Source organism: Pecten maximus, chromosome 7, assembly GCF_902652985.1.
Source record: "Pecten maximus chromosome 7, xPecMax1.1, whole genome shotgun sequence".
NCBI classification, from domain to species: Eukaryota; Metazoa; Mollusca; class Bivalvia; order Pectinida; family Pectinidae; genus Pecten; species Pecten maximus.
Genome location: NC_047021.1, coordinates 27919974 through 27936017, shown reverse-complemented (window position 1 = coordinate 27936017; position 16044 = coordinate 27919974). Strand labels below are relative to the sequence as shown.

At 33.2% G+C, this 16044-nt stretch overlaps 1 protein-coding gene across 4 annotated transcripts; it reads right to left on the bottom strand.

Annotated features, from left to right (window-relative positions):
* Nucleotides 1-3729: 3729 nt before the first annotated feature.
* On the bottom strand, nucleotides 3730-16030 carry LOC117330452 (monoacylglycerol lipase ABHD6-like). Of its 4 annotated transcripts, none has more exons than XM_033888749.1 (10): nucleotides 15967-16030; nucleotides 12574-12739; nucleotides 12160-12319; nucleotides 11298-11411; nucleotides 10482-10614; nucleotides 9750-9922; nucleotides 8913-8967; nucleotides 8158-8258; nucleotides 5684-6416; nucleotides 3730-5248 (listed from the first exon to the last, which is right to left on the bottom strand). In XM_033888749.1, exons 2-9 carry the CDS (start codon nucleotides 12705-12707, stop codon nucleotides 6252-6254), a joined length of 1035 nt encoding a protein of 344 aa, XP_033744640.1. In that variant the 5' UTR covers nucleotides 12708-12739; nucleotides 15967-16030; the 3' UTR covers nucleotides 3730-5248; nucleotides 5684-6251. The 4 variants fall into 4 exon arrangements, with proteins under 4 accessions (XP_033744640.1, XP_033744638.1, XP_033744636.1 ...); XM_033888747.1 differs by having other exon boundaries at nucleotides 15940-16019; XM_033888745.1 differs by having other exon boundaries at nucleotides 15866-16000.
* Between the last annotated feature and the right edge of the window lie 14 nt (nucleotides 16031-16044).

Sequence of the window (16044 nt, the reverse complement as noted above, 5' to 3'; positions counted from 1 at the left end):
GTTCTTATTGGATTTTGACCAAATTTGGTCAGAAACATCCTTGGCAGAAGGGGATCAGATTTTGCATAAATGGTGACTCTGACCTCCAAGAGGCCTGAGGGGCGGGGCCCAATAGGGGAAATTGAGGCAATTCCTTAAAATCGCTACTTGTCATAAAGTTATGAATGGATTTGAACCCAATTTGGTCAGAAACATTCTTGGTGGAAGGGGAACAGATTTTGCATAAATGGTGACTCTGACCCCTAAGGGGCCTGAGGGGCGGGGCGCAATAGGGGAAATTGAGGCAATTCCTTAAAATCGCTACTTGTCATAAAGTTATGAATGGATTTTAACACAATTTAGTAAGAAACATCCTTCAGGGAAGGGGAACAAATTTTGCATAAATGGTGACTCTGACCCCCAAGGGGCCAAAGGGGCGGGGCCTAATGGGGAAATAGAGGTAATTCCTTCAAATCGCTACTGGTCATAAAGTTATGAATGGATTTGAATCCAATTTGGTCAGAAACATTCTTGGGGGAAGGGGGAACAGATTTTGCATAAATGGTGACTCTGACCCCAAAGGGGCCTGAGGGGCAGGGCCCAATAGTCGAAATTGAGGTAATTTCTTCAAATCGCTACTCGTCATAAAGTTATGAATGGATTTTAACACAATTTAGTAAGAAACATCCTTTGGGGAAGAGGAACAGATTTTGCATAAATGGTGACTCTGACCCCTAAAGGGCCAAAGGGGCGGGGCCTAATGGGGAAATAGAGGTAATTCTTCAAATCGCTACTAGTCATAAAGTTATGAATGGATTTGAACCCAATTTGGTCAGAAACATTCTTATGTGAAGGGGAACAGATTTTGCATAAATGATGACTCTGACTCCCAAAGGACCAAAGGGGCGGGGCCTAATGGAGAAACAGAGGTAATATCTTTAAATCGCTACTTGTCATAAAGTTATGAAAGGATTTGAACCCAATTTGGTTAAAAACATCATTTGGGGAAGGGGAACAGATTTTGCATAAATGGTGACTCTGACCCCCAAGGGGCCAAAGGGGGGCATGGCCCCATATGGGAAATAGAGGTAATTCCTTTAAATCGCTACTAGTCATAAAGTTATGAATGGATTTGAACCCAATTTGGTCAGAAACATTCTTGGGGGAAGGGGAACAGATTTTGCATAAATGGTGACTCTGACCCCCGAGGGGCAAAAGGGGTGGGGCCCCATATGGGAAATAGAGGTAATTCCTTTAAATCACTACTAGTCATAAAGTTATAAATGCATGTTGTAAACTCAGAGAGTCTGGACTTCATTATTTCTTTAAAGCAGTTGGGATCCCACCGCTATAACCATATATAGCATTGTTTGAGGTTAACAAACAAAAGGAATTGAACATGAACATTATTTTGACATTTGGTCAAATACAACCAGGTGAGCGATACAGGCCCCATGGGCCTCTTGTTCTAGTTTATAATATAGGCTCAACTAAATAAAATGTACCTTCACCCAGGAATACTCCAAACCAGTGTTCTTGACTTCAATAGTATTTCAAAGATACAGTTGAGAGATGACTGATTTGGATCAGGTGAGCTAAAAATGAAAACAGTGACATGTATATTCTGCAACCTAGATAAAGAAAAACAATAATAACATTTTTCATTGAGCAAATATCTTTAATATTTTTCTTTCCATTTCATACCATATTCATGTTACATATCATATTACAAAAATATTTGTATGATAAAAAATACAATTTACAACATATAGAAAGACAAAGGGATGACATATATTTCAGCCAAAGATCACACAATGTTTTAACACCACAAACCTGTAAATGATCCATACAGATCATGTATTTAGATAACTTGAATCAAACTGTTTTCCAGTATGCAGCAGCCAGCTACTGTTGGATGAGTATGTTAAGTTATGGATGTACAATGTCTACCTGAATTCAGTTAAGCATTGAACTGCTTTCATTTGGAAGTTATGGGCTGATGAATGCCAACTGGACATAGGCAAATTTAACTAGAACTGTCGCCAGGATGGCCGACTTATACCCCCGCAATCTGCACGAGTCAATGGTGAATTGGAACTCTTAATTAGAGGCTAACTAAGATAGCCCAGTAATATAGTGACCAGTTGCCATAGCAACCATAATTTTGAGGAAAAGAAAGTGAGATGCACATCTGCATATGGTCCTCTATATTTGTGTGAAGTTTCATTGAAATTGGCCCTTCGGTTTAGGAGGAGTTGTCCGGACAAACTTAAAGTTATGGTTCTCATCGGAAAACCTGTTTATATTGACCAGTTGCCATAGCAACCATTATTTTGAGAAAAAGAAAGTGGTATGCACATCTACACATGGTCCTCTATATTTGTGTGAAGTTTCATTGAAATCGGTCCTTTGGTTTAGGAGAGTTGTCCGGACAAACTTAAAGTTATGGTTCTCATCGGAAAACCAGTTTATAGTGACCAGTTGCCATAGCAACCATAATTTTGAGAAAAAGAAAGTGGCATGCACATCTACACATGATCATTAATATGTGTGTGAAGTTTCATTGGAATCGGTTTAGGAGGAGTTGTCCAGACAAAATGTGTCTACAGACAGACGGACGGACAGACAACCTGATTCCAGTATACCCCCCCTAACTTCGTTGCGGGGGTATAATGAAGTGCGCTAGCACTTCATGTTGAATTTGCCTTTGTCCAGTTGGCATTCATCAGCCCATAACTTCCAAATGAAAGCAGTTCAATGCTTATATTTACATTTGACAATGAATTTGAAAGACTACCCAGGAATTTTACTCTGATAATGAATGAACAAATTATTATCGTCAAAGACGGAACAGCCTTTTCAACGGCCATCTTTCGTTATCGGCGACGTGACAATTATGACTTCACTATAATAATGATGTCATAATAAAGATTTGGAAGTTATAGACACATAACTTCCAAGTGAGCTTGGTAAAGTTATATAGTGGGGCTGCAGTGTAAATGTAAATATTATTGATACATGTGTATTCATATAATGTTGTTTGCACTTAGATTACATTAATTGCAATTAAAGGAAGGTCTCAATTTTATTTATTTGAAAAAAAAAACATTATGAAGCCTGGTTATGGTTTCAAAAAATGAGTTTTACATTTTTAGTCACTTTAAAATACTGATAAAAAATCGACATATACATACATGTACAGGTATAAATATATTTTTTCATAGATATAGATTAGGAAATTACAGAGGCGGCCATGAAAACATTTATCAGCATAATATTTTCTGTTTAAATTATCTGCCATACATATTTGCTTGAAAAATAGTGCAGTTTTAAATGACTTCCCTGAGTGAAGAATCTGATAAAGTGACTGTAATACCTATATGTTAATACAATGTACTTATTTCAAAACTGCTAATCTAACACTTTACAGAACTTTACCATAAATAAATCAACACTATAAAAATCAGAAAGGGGAACATTATACCAGTATGCATGTGACATGTACAGTACCAAATAAAACTATAATTTCTTCGTTTATCATTTTAATCAAAAGTGACAATTACATTATTATATAAGCTGAAATACATGGAAATGTAAAATTTTAAATGTTACCTATATTCTATTTCATAACAATTGCTGAACAAGTTACATTTTTTGTATATCGACTTATAATCACTTTTGTTGGTCCAGCGTTGATATAACTTGCTTTTTTGCGCCATTGTTGTAAATACATATCAACGTACAGTTGTAAGAATCTTATTTTATCAAAACAGGTTTAGCAATGCCCAGATTTTAACCTTTCTGTGACGGCCTTCATTATATCAGGTACCGTGTACATTTATAGGGTTAAACAATGCATTAAAAAGCTGATCAGATATATCTATCAAGATACTAACAAATTTAACTCGTTCACACATATTTGTTTGACAACAGTTCTCATACAATCTTTCATTCCCAAACTTAATATAATACTGTTGAGGTTGACTTGACTGGGTAACAGTTGATTGAGCCTTGACAATACAGACACATTTCAATTTCAATAAAATGCCGACATGGGTATAGTGACAACAGGATTAGCGGTACATCAATTATCAACGCAGGTCACATACAATATGTACAATCATAAGGTTAATCTGCATGCTGAAATACTGGTGTGGATTGTGATATGAAATAATGAAATAGTGGTGGTGCATTAATTTAACAACCTCGGACATAATTTAAAATTCAAAACATAACATGCAAGTTATTGTAAGAAACATACTTGTAAAACTCAATGCCATAGATACTCTTTGTTCCTGTGGCTTGGTAAACTCATAAAAACAATGCTGATTAGATACAATGTCTGTAAATCCATTACTGGTTATTACAGTTAACTAAATCAGTGAAAAGCCGTAAATGCAGTAAACAAAGTAAAAGTTTCTAATTCTGACGTTAAGATATTTTTTAAAATGTTTACCTCAAGTGAAAGGTTTACTGGTTACTTCCCTTTGCCAGTTCACAAAGGATGTTTTGTGTAGTAAGATCCAAACAGTAGGATCAATATTTATGAAATTATGATGTACCACATGATTTCATATTGAAGAGCCAGGACAATTTAGACTTCAGAAGTATGTATTAACATAAATTATACACATGTAAACAAATTTGTGTCAAAAAATGAACTGCCCATGGAGTTTTGCTTAATTTTATATAATTTCCACATGACAGAATGAGTAAAGCTGTAAGTAATAAATGGTTTTCAGGTTTGATCCATATATTCTTATTTGGTCCACCCTACCACCATATTTTCTTGATTTTTCCTTGTCCTATGAAATCCTCAAAAAATGAACCGGCCCATGGAGTTTTACATAATTTTTACATAACAGAATGAGTACAGCTGTAAGTGCATTTAAGAACTATATCTCACTGTAAACTTTATCACAAAAATATGTTTTATATAAAACTGTACCACTGATGAAAATGTTTTAAACTGGTGGTTTCTTCAAGCAGTTATCTACTGTTAAGTCTACCTACCAACACATGCATGAGACAAACTATAGTTACCTAGCTACTGTACATGTTAAGCCTTCCTACTTACATTTATATAAAACTAACTCTAGTTACTTACTGTTAAGCCTAGCTATACTTACATATGTATAACTAACTCTAGTTACTGACTGTTAAGCCTAGCTATACTTACATATGTATAACTAACTCTAGTTACTTACTGTTAAGTCTAGCTATACTTACATATGTATAACTAACTCTAGTTACTTACTGTTAAGTCTACCTACTGTACTTACATATGTTTAAAACTAACTCTAAAGTGATAGTATTTTAAACAAATGTGAGTGTTACATACAGCATACGAATTAATATATTAACTTGATGTAACTCTATCCACTCTAAGACATTTTAAAAACATTTTAAAATTTCCAGTTAGTGACGATATATACATGTACTAACTGGTATGTGTATCTCAAGAAACTCAATATTCATCTTAGATTATTGACAAACAGCAGACTTCTGTAGAGCAATCAATATGGGGATAACACACACACAAATACACAACACTCATTGGTCGACACTTTCACTGAACTTATCCCATATCTTAGTTATTTGTGTTAAACGGTTTTTAAAAACAAGAAATACAGTAACAATATTAAGCAGATGATATAATGACTAGTTTCCTATATGGAAAAATAAATACATACATGTAGTCTACCTACTGTACTTACATATGTTTAAAACTAACTCTAAAGTGATAGTATTTTAAACAAATGTGAGTGTTACATACAGCATACGAATTAATATATTAACTTGATGTAACTCTATCCACTCTAAGACATTTTAAAAACATTTTAAAATTTCCAGTTAGTGACGATATATACATGTACTAACTGGTATGTGTATCTCAAGAAACTCAATATTCATCTTAGATTATTGACAAACAGCAGACTTCTGTAGAGCAATCAATATGGGGATAACACACACACAAATACACAACACTCATTGGTCGACACTTTCACTGAACTTATCCCATATCTTAGTTATTTGTGTTAAACGGTTTTTAAAAACAAGAAATACAGTAACAATATTAAGCAGATGATATAATGACTAGTTTCCTATATGGAAAAATAAATACATACATGTACATGACTTGTAGATTTTGTCAGGACACATTCACATCATGTAACGTTAAAATAATTTCATGAATGATATCTTTGGTTTAACATTAAAATGAAATTGAGCAGATGAATATTTGATGTTGAGGAGTGTAACACAGTTTGCCATCAGCTTTGTTTGGTTTTAAGTTCACCTCGGAATTTCAGTATGGCCTTGGTCTTTGATCCTGGTCTGTCAAGGTTGATAGCGTGGCCACAGCGGGAAATGATGTCTACCGACTGGCAGTTTGGAAGCTTTTCCTGCAGCAGAGTGGCTCCTGATACATCAATCACCTACAAGTAAAAGGATTAATAGGTTTCAACTGACCAGAATATTTTTATCATCTTAATTACTATACATTCACTAGGGTAGTAAATACTAAAGCTTGATATTCATAGCAACTTCTGTAACCACATTGATTTAATACTAGTGACATAACTTGTGACAATAACCTGCAGGTTCAGTTCTGGGACACAAGCCTGTATTCAAAGTCTAGTAAAAAAAGATACAATATACATACTAGGTATATAAAAAAAGATACAATATACATACTAGGTATACAAAAAAAGATACAATATACATACTAGGTATATTTCTTGTTTCTAATGAAAACTAGTTAAATATCTTTCTGTTATTTTTGGATGAGTAAAGTATTCAAAAATTTAACCCATTCCTATCTAAACTTGATATTTTACAACATTTCAAAACAGACACATGAACAACTATGTTTAGTTTATCTTTTTTTACCCCCCCCCCCCCCCCCCCCCCCCCCCCCCCCCCCATCCAATACTATGAAACAGTCCCATCCAATACTATGAAACAGTCCCATCCAATACTATGAAACAGTCCCATCCAACACTATGAAACAGTCCCATCCAACACTATGAAACAGTTCAATCCAACATTATGAAACAGTCCCATCCAACACTATAAAACAGTCCCATCCAACACTATAAAACAGTCCCATCCAACACAATGAAACAGTCCCATCCAACACAATGAAACAGTCCCATCCAACACTATGAAATAGTCCCATCCAACACTATGAAACAGTTCAATCCAACACTATGAAACAGTCCCATCCAACACTATGAAACAGTCCCATCCAACACTATGAAACAGTCCCATCCAACACAATGAAACAGTCCCATCCAACACAATGAAACAGTCCCATCCAACACTATGAAACAGTCCCATCCAACACAATGAAACAGTCCCATCCAACACAATGAAACAGTCCCATCCAATACTATGAAAAAGTCCCATCCAACACAATGAAACAGTCTCATCCAACACTATGAAACAGCCCCATTCAAAACTTTGAAACAGTCCCATCCAGCACTATGAAATAGTCTCATCCAACACTATGAAACAGTCCCATCCAACACTATGAAATAGTCTCATCCAACACTATGAAACAGTTCCATCCAACGCTATGAAACAGTCCCATCCAACACTATGAAACAGTCCCATCTAACACTATGAAATAGTCTCATCCAACACTATGAAATAGTCTCATCCAACACAATGAAACAGTCTCATCCAACACTATGAAATAGTCTCATCCAACACTATGAAACAGTCCCATCCAACACTATGAAATAGTCTCATCCAACACTATGAAATAGTCCCATCCAACACAATGAAACAGCCCCATTCAAAACTATGAAACAGTCCCATCCAACACTATGAAACAGCCCTATTCAAAACTATGAAACAGCCCCATTCAACACTATGAAACAGTACCATCCAACACTATGAAACAGTCCCATCCAACACAATGAAATAGTCACATCCAACACAATGAAACAGTCCCATCCAACACAATGAAATAGTCACATCCAACACAATGAAACAGTCCCATCCAACACAATATAACAGCCCCATCCAACACTATGAAACAGCCCCATATAATCAGAAGGCATAATCTAAAAGACCTGAATTTGTTGATAGGATATTAAACCATATAACCAATCGACTTCCCCGACATTCATAGAAAATCTTCAATCTAGTAGAATGGTATCTAGGTGTTACCTGGTCCTCCTCTCCCCATATCAGCTGACTAGGTACAGTGATCTTGTGGGCTGTGTTCTCCAGTATAAATGCATACTCCCAACTGGCAAGGGACTTGAATACTATAACAAAGAATCATTAATCAGTTGGTTATTTTACCATACCACTGCATGACATCTAAAACATGTAACTATATAGAACTTTTCATTGGAATGAACATATTGATTCAATAAATTTTCTATACCTTACACAATTTTCCAGACAAGTTTGATAGTGTTTTACCTACAGTGATTCAGGGTTACATTGAATAACCAGATAGTCATAACTCTAACATACATTGTAATCATATCTAAACACATTAATACATTCAAGTGCTATGTCCATTTTGTACTTCTGCAGACTCTGGCATATATTTCAATATTATAAAATTTCAAGATACTTGTATACACATGTATCATATATTGTATCTTAAATGAATTTCACCGTATGAGACTTGATAAAATAAGTCTTAGAAGTTTTTATTTTTGTGAGACTACATAATTTATGAAATCCTTCATCCTTAATATGATGTCACAATAGATTTCTGCCTCACACATACACAGTCAGTGAAAAATGTTTTGCGTATACCACTAGTGACATACGCAAAAATATTATAGGTAAATTCACTGGATAAAAGTTTAATTTATATTTATATCATGAATATATATCTCAAGTAAATACTGAGTACACAATGTCATATTATTTTTATCAAAAGTATTTACATATTTAAAACTTACAGCGAAAGAAAAACTTGTGGTAAGGTTTTCTCATCTCAACAGCACCATGTAGGATCTGTCAAATTTAATCAAATTGGCATTATCAGTCAAATCTATTGTAATTGACTTTAATACATTGATGTAACTATTAGTCAAAAGTATAACAAGATACAAGAAGCTTTATTTAACATCAAATATATCAAAGAGAGAAACATTATCACTGTAGCATTACTTTTCACGACAAACATGGCAAACAGAAAGAACATGACATAAAACAGTATGATTAGAATGTTGACCTGTAACTTTTTCAGGTCATCAAACTACTCCAACTCCGTACTAGAAAGCATGTGATTCCTGTATGTTATACATATTATCAAATACTGACTGATGACCTTTGGACTCTAATTATATATTACAAATGTAAGTGACCTCTATTACAATGACCAAACAGTTTAGATTGACCAGGACATTATCAGTTTAAGTCTATTCCAGAATTATTTGAGTGGGAGAGTTTGGAGGCACGTTTATACAAATTAAATTTGGTAAGTGGTGAAGTGAAGCCCTATTTTGCTAGTATTCCTTATTCTAAATGTGTTTAGATATTTGATGGGTGGTGAGGTCCCTTTAAAATGTCTCTCATCCCTACCTCACTGATAATTTTGAAACAGTCTAAAGAAATTCTTGTAAATATGCACTTTTAAATCATTCACAATGATTAAATAATAAAGTGTACGCATATTTAAAAAAAATCAATGATATCAAATACAATGTAGAAGAAATTCTGAAAATAAATCTCATTGTCATAAACATGACAAAAATGTATTCTGTCATACATCTATTTAGAAAATTTAGACCTACCTGATTTGTAAAAAAGAAATTTGGTTTGTAAAACTGAGCAAAGCTCAACATATGCTTCATTTCCTCTGGGTTTTTAGGTATAAATGGGCAGTTCTTGAGGATGGTTTCGTCATCCCCTGACTCCATGATTTCTCGGATCTTTATGGAAACTTCACTGTCCTTAGGTGTCTTCACTATGTGAGAAAAAGAATATTTGATTTTTTACTTCTGAATGATTATGAACAAATGCCAATGCTTCTCATAATCAAATAAAAAGCTTTATTACTATTTTTATGGTTTAATTACAAATGATTGAATGAAAACTCTATAGTACCAAGTTTGGCCATTTCTAAATCATTAATCAACAAGCATACATAATATTAACTTGATATTGCTAAAGAAATAAATGTACATCCCAACTCTAGCTATTACATGATAATGATTTATAAGGATGGTGCACTTTTGGTGATAATTTGGGAAAAATAAAAGTATTCAATTAGCTATAATGTAACAAGAATACAATACAATGAAACTATAGTTGTAGATGGTGACCTTGACCTTTCAACCCTGAACCTGAAATATGTGCAAGACCCTATGATCATTTATTCGTGTCTAAAGTTTGATCAAAATCCCTCAAGGAATGAAGCCGCTAGAGCAACTAACATTGACTTTCTGAAAATAGGAATGATGACCTTGACCCTACAACCCTGTAACTTGACGATATCATTGTCCTGACTTGAATGATAGACCTACTTGCTGGACATATCATTGTTATCTTCTCTATTTCCTCCTGGTATTTGGCAGTGTAGATACCAGCTATAGATCCACCCATAGACATCCCCACTATATGGAATGGCTCCTTGTTAAGTCCAATAGCCTCCACAAACTGCAGAAAAGATTGTGAATGTTATGTAAATAAAAACAATAATCATGGTAGACTGTGTTTACTTGTTAACGTTGTTATGTACAATTTCAATCGTGAGGACAACAGGATGGCCATAATTTATAATTGGGCACTTCTCTTCTACTACTAAACTTACACAATAGAAGCTAGTTTTGTATCTTGTATCCTTCTAGACATTTTGTGTGTCTAATTAACATCCAATATATTACTATAGTATTGAGCATAAGTTGACAAAGTGTTAACTGGAATATTATTTACCAACAATAAATCTGAATCAGTGACAAGTTTATTTCAACTCACAACCAAGCAAATGTATGTATTGAATTGGAATTCATGCTATAGCTTTCAAATGTTTCCTAAATGTTATGCTTTTAATTTAAGGCACTCAATCTTTTATGGCACCTGATTTCTTCATATTATGTAAATTCTAGACGTATGAATTCAAAAACTAAAAATAATAAAATCTTTTCTTTTGAGAACTTGTACAATCAAATTAATGTCTAATCATGGATAAAATTAGTGTTTGCTACTAAAGTACTGTATACTGTATACATACCGGTGTAAAAAGTAATGCAAACAGTTTTGATACTTATTTTAAATGGAGAAGAAAATAATAACAAGCAATAGCTACTTAAGATATAGATAATTATTCTCTATATGCACACCTGGTGAACTCTTGCCACTTGTCCAGTAAATGAGATATCTTCGTCTTCCATGGGGGTGCTACTGTCCCCGTGTCCAGGTAGGTCCAATGCAATTATATGATAGTCTGGCAGATTCTACAAGTTCAATGACATATATATATTATTTTACTATATATACAATACTTTTTAGTCTCTATACTTTCTTTCATTGCATTTTTCACTTACTTCCTTCATATATATATCCAAGATTATCTTTTCTCTTTGGACTAACATATATAGACTTAATATAACTTCTATAAAATACATATTGATAGAAAAATCAGAGGCAAGGAATAAATATGTTTTAATATACTTATGATTTATTATAATTCACTGAAAACCAGTTTGTCTGTTACTTAGGTATTTTTATATAATTGACATTGATAAATAAAATGGCATACAACATGCTTTGTTTTGTCATTTGTTGTATTAAATAGCTCAAGTTTGCAACATTTATTTTCATTTCCAAGAAAACTTCACTGCATTGCTTCATTTGTATTCGTGTCGAAATGGGATATTAACACTGATAGGCCAAACCCCATAAACACACATACCATACATATATAGAAACAATTTTCAATTTATGATAGTTTGAGTTTCAGAAAGCACTCATTAAGCAACATATTGCAAAATTACACAGTTTACTCATCGATCAAAAGAAATTAGCAACATGCAAAGTACTGCAGTGTACAAAAACTTGGAATATGATGTCTAGTAATCAATACCAAGGAATTAATCACAGAACGAATAATATAATTGCTTCGCTGATATAAGATATGACATATTTTACAGAATCCACAGGCCACACATAACATTCATATGTGAGAGACAGACAGGTACCTACCTTCACTAAAGGAACCCACATAAACTTGTCAGCAGAGAATCCATGGAGGAGAAGAATGGAGGACTTGTCTGAACGCCTTCTACCTTTTTCTCCGTAACATAGAGTAAGGTCTCCCAACTTTACATACTGAATTTTCATCCCACTAAGCAACACTGCTAGCCTTAAAGAGACAACAAATGCATTAAAAAAGAGTTAGACAATTTTCAGGTATTTTTAATGGACATATAAATGATAGCATAGATTTGTATTATTAGCGTTATACTAGTATCAGTTTGCTTGTACAGGTGTCTATACCAACTTTAGAGGAAAGAATTTAGCTTTAAAATTGATCAGTTGATTTTTGTTATCTTGAGCAGCTTGAAATAGTTATTAATGTGCTTATACTTTAGTGTACATATAAACTAAAAGTGATACCTCATATACATTTGTACAACAAGAACAGGTCGGCCAAGGTAGAGGAGGAGAGTTGCTGCTGTCACAGTAGCTGTGGTGACAAGTACAGGGTACATCATCACAGTTGCCATGACATCTAGGACAGGAGCAGACATGACTCAATGACTTGTTGTCAGGTTACTTCAATCTGAAACAAAATTATTTTTAAAGACATTTTAAATGCATGAATACATATAAGAACCACTCACACAAACACACATCACTTGCAATATGTATGGTTTACAATTATCATAATATCATCTTCGCCATCATCATGACCAAGATTTTTTATCATCATCATACTCATCCTTACATCATCATGTATAAATATTCCGATAAACATACATACACCCTCACACACACATACATATTCAGTTTCCTGGTAGCCTGATCAATCCTGTCAAGAGCTCAGTTTCTGTGTTGGTCATATCAACTCTTGCCACGTCAACTGAGCCATTGGCACGATTAATCAGGCTCCACACTGATTACACCAACTACATTGAATGAAACAAAGTTATTAATAAATGACAAATTCAAATATTAAATAGTCTGATGAAATAATTTAGATTGTAAAAAATAGTGTCATTTTTATGAAAAGAATCTCATAATTACAAATTAAAACTATGTTTATATAGTATTTATGGTTTTCACAAATTTCACATGTGAAACAAATTCATAAAATTCATTAGGTATAAAAAATAGCATTCTTAAAATTTTACAGAAATGTATATCACATATATGATGTTTTATTAGTATTACGAACTTTGAATTTCTTTCAAATTTGTTGTCAGACTGATATTCATATATTTTACTATGTTAATAGACCATCACATATTTAATCTAATGTGTAGTGTGTTAGGTAGCAGTGTACAGTAAAAATGCCCAATTTTGAAAAATATGACACGTCTTAGATATGTAAACATTGCCAATTAACCCTACATATAAACTCCAATAAAGTATATATATTTGTAATCTGTACAACATTTGCAATCTTAATACAGCTCTGAAGGATAAGTTAACTGATATTTTCTGTGATTTTTAGAGCTGTGAATACCATGGTAACAGCTTAAAAAATGCTCAAAAATTGCAAAATATTATGATATTTGACCCAAAATACCACAATTCTCTACACAAATTTTTTTCTGAAACCTATTTAAAATTAAATATCTCTATCCCAAAGACAGAATTAATCTTATTTTGACATATGTTGTAAATTAAGTTTTTCCGCTTTCTCACTTTTACTGTGGGCATCCATTTTTCGCTGTAGGCAAAACTAAATCTCCTGTGTAAACACACTCGCGGAAAATCCGGAAATTTAAAATCCGGAACCAATTTATTAATTTTTGTTTTAACAAATGTGAAGCCTGTATGTACTTCTTCATACTGAATATACCAATTATAGTGTACATTTATTTTTTCATTTTTTATGCATATCATAATACAGGAGTTATTTGCTTAACAAAAAAATTGCCCATGGCCAGGCTGTCCTACTGTAGTGTGCTACCTTAGTGTGTTATCTACCTAACAGTACAACAAGATAATATCTAGCCTTTATATATAACTGTAGGATATTTGCGATACAGATAAGATAAACATTTCTATTTATTGTTATGCTTTGATAATAATTTCTGATGGTTGTTTACACTTATTTCTATATTTATGTTTTGATAAATTCAATTTCAATTTCTTTATTGACTGTGGGTCATATGGCCCATAAGTACGTGTTATTAATAACATAATACACAGTATTGGTATATAACAGCAATACAAATACAAAGTGGAGTACGGGTTAAAGATTATCACACAGATAAGATCTTACTGGCTTCAAACATAAATTTGCCTATGTGACTTATATCAATTCTTTGATATTTTTTACAATTAATAACTGTATTAAAAATTGATAAAGATCTATGGTGATTTTTTTCTAAGTAATTACAACCAACTGTAACTACTAATGTAAGAAAGTATAATATTATTTTCATAAAATTGGAAAAATTGTTATCTTCACTTTGAAAATAAATTAAATATTTTTCTAAACACACAGACTGTCCCAGCTTATTTTTAGTCATAAATCAGGACAAAATATCACTTTAATATGGCAGCTGATTGACATTCAAAGCTATTTGCCTAAAGATCAATATGTCTGCCCAAGGGTATGTTTTCTTTTACGCCTGTTTGGCTTAATTCTGTTCTATAAATGATATAAATGTATAGTACATGTACCTACATACTTTGGTATAAGTTCAATATTATGATATTTCTAACATACACCTTTATTTTCATTGTCAGCATATCCGGCAGTACTAGTTCACTATATCACTTAAAGTATAAAAACATTCTGTATTCTTAAGATTGTTTGAATACAAGATTACTCTTCAGGGATTTTACTTTTACCTGGTATTTAGTTTTGTAACTGAAAATTGTCAGTCTTACCCTATGTTCAAGATAGTTGAGATATGCACTACAGTGTATATTGTTGCATTTTGATAACTGATGATAAATATGTTATCATCTCTAAACATGTTAATGACAACAAGATTTCAACAAACAGAGTGCCATAAACTGTGCATTATCCTCCAGGCCTAGTACAATTTGTTATGGTGCACATGGGAATTGCAATTATATACTGGTATATAAAAAATAAGGTGTTTTACAGCCAAGCAACACAGGAACTTCATATTTTCTTTTTTTAACCAATCTCTGTGAGAGTATCATATAAAATATATAAATATTTGCTGTAATATAATGAGACTGCTAATTTATCTGATTTAATTAATTAGATTTTATGCCAATTATGGTCAGCTTTTTCTTGTTTATCATTTTAAAAATTATTTCTTAGGAACGAACAATTACATATTAAGTAGTTTTAATGTTATGGTTTCAGAGAACCTTTAAAAATGTAGATCAGACTCAAACTGTAAGACTTAACGAAATTACGAAACGAGATTTTGGGGCGTGGCAAATGCTGGATAAGGCATTTTATATTCCTCACAAAATTACAGTGTATGCAACGAAACAGTAAAACTAACAAGCAGGTTTTAGCATTGTGTTAGAAAACGTAAGAATCATTAAATGAAGTAATCGACTAGGAGGATATAGGTCCCATGTAACCCTATAACTCCTTGAACAACTCTTGTGGATTGCGATAGGCAGGGTGTTTACTGTATGACCATTATGATTATAGTACAGCAGGATTCATTCTGTTCTTCCGCTGTTGTTACCGTAATATTATTGTTTCTTCAATGGAAATACTATGGAACTATATTACACTTACAAAAATACCTCATCTACAGCAGATGTAGCTGTTCTGCGGACTGAAAACAATGGATTAAAGCAGCAAAAACTCACTGAGTTTTAAACTGCGTTTCTTCTAACCTGTTACGTGAAATTACAGCATTGTCAACTTCCTTTCAACCGGATATGAGTACAGGAAACTAAATTCTAAGTTATGCC

Bases quoted from the DNA above. Each gene is read 5' to 3' on its own strand.
- LOC117330452 (XM_033888749.1), bottom strand. From the start codon at position 12,707: ATGTCTGCTCCTGTCCTAGATGTCATGGCAACTGTGATGATGTACCCT. The intron at 11,412-12,159 runs GTAGGTACCTGT...TTGAACTTGTAG, and splicing joins TGTGGGTTCCTTTAGTGAAG to AATCTGCCAGACTATCATAT. The intron at 8,259-8,912 runs GTAAGTTTTAAA...TCTTTGTTATAG, and splicing joins CCACAAGTTTTTCTTTCGCT to TATTCAAGTCCCTTGCCAGT.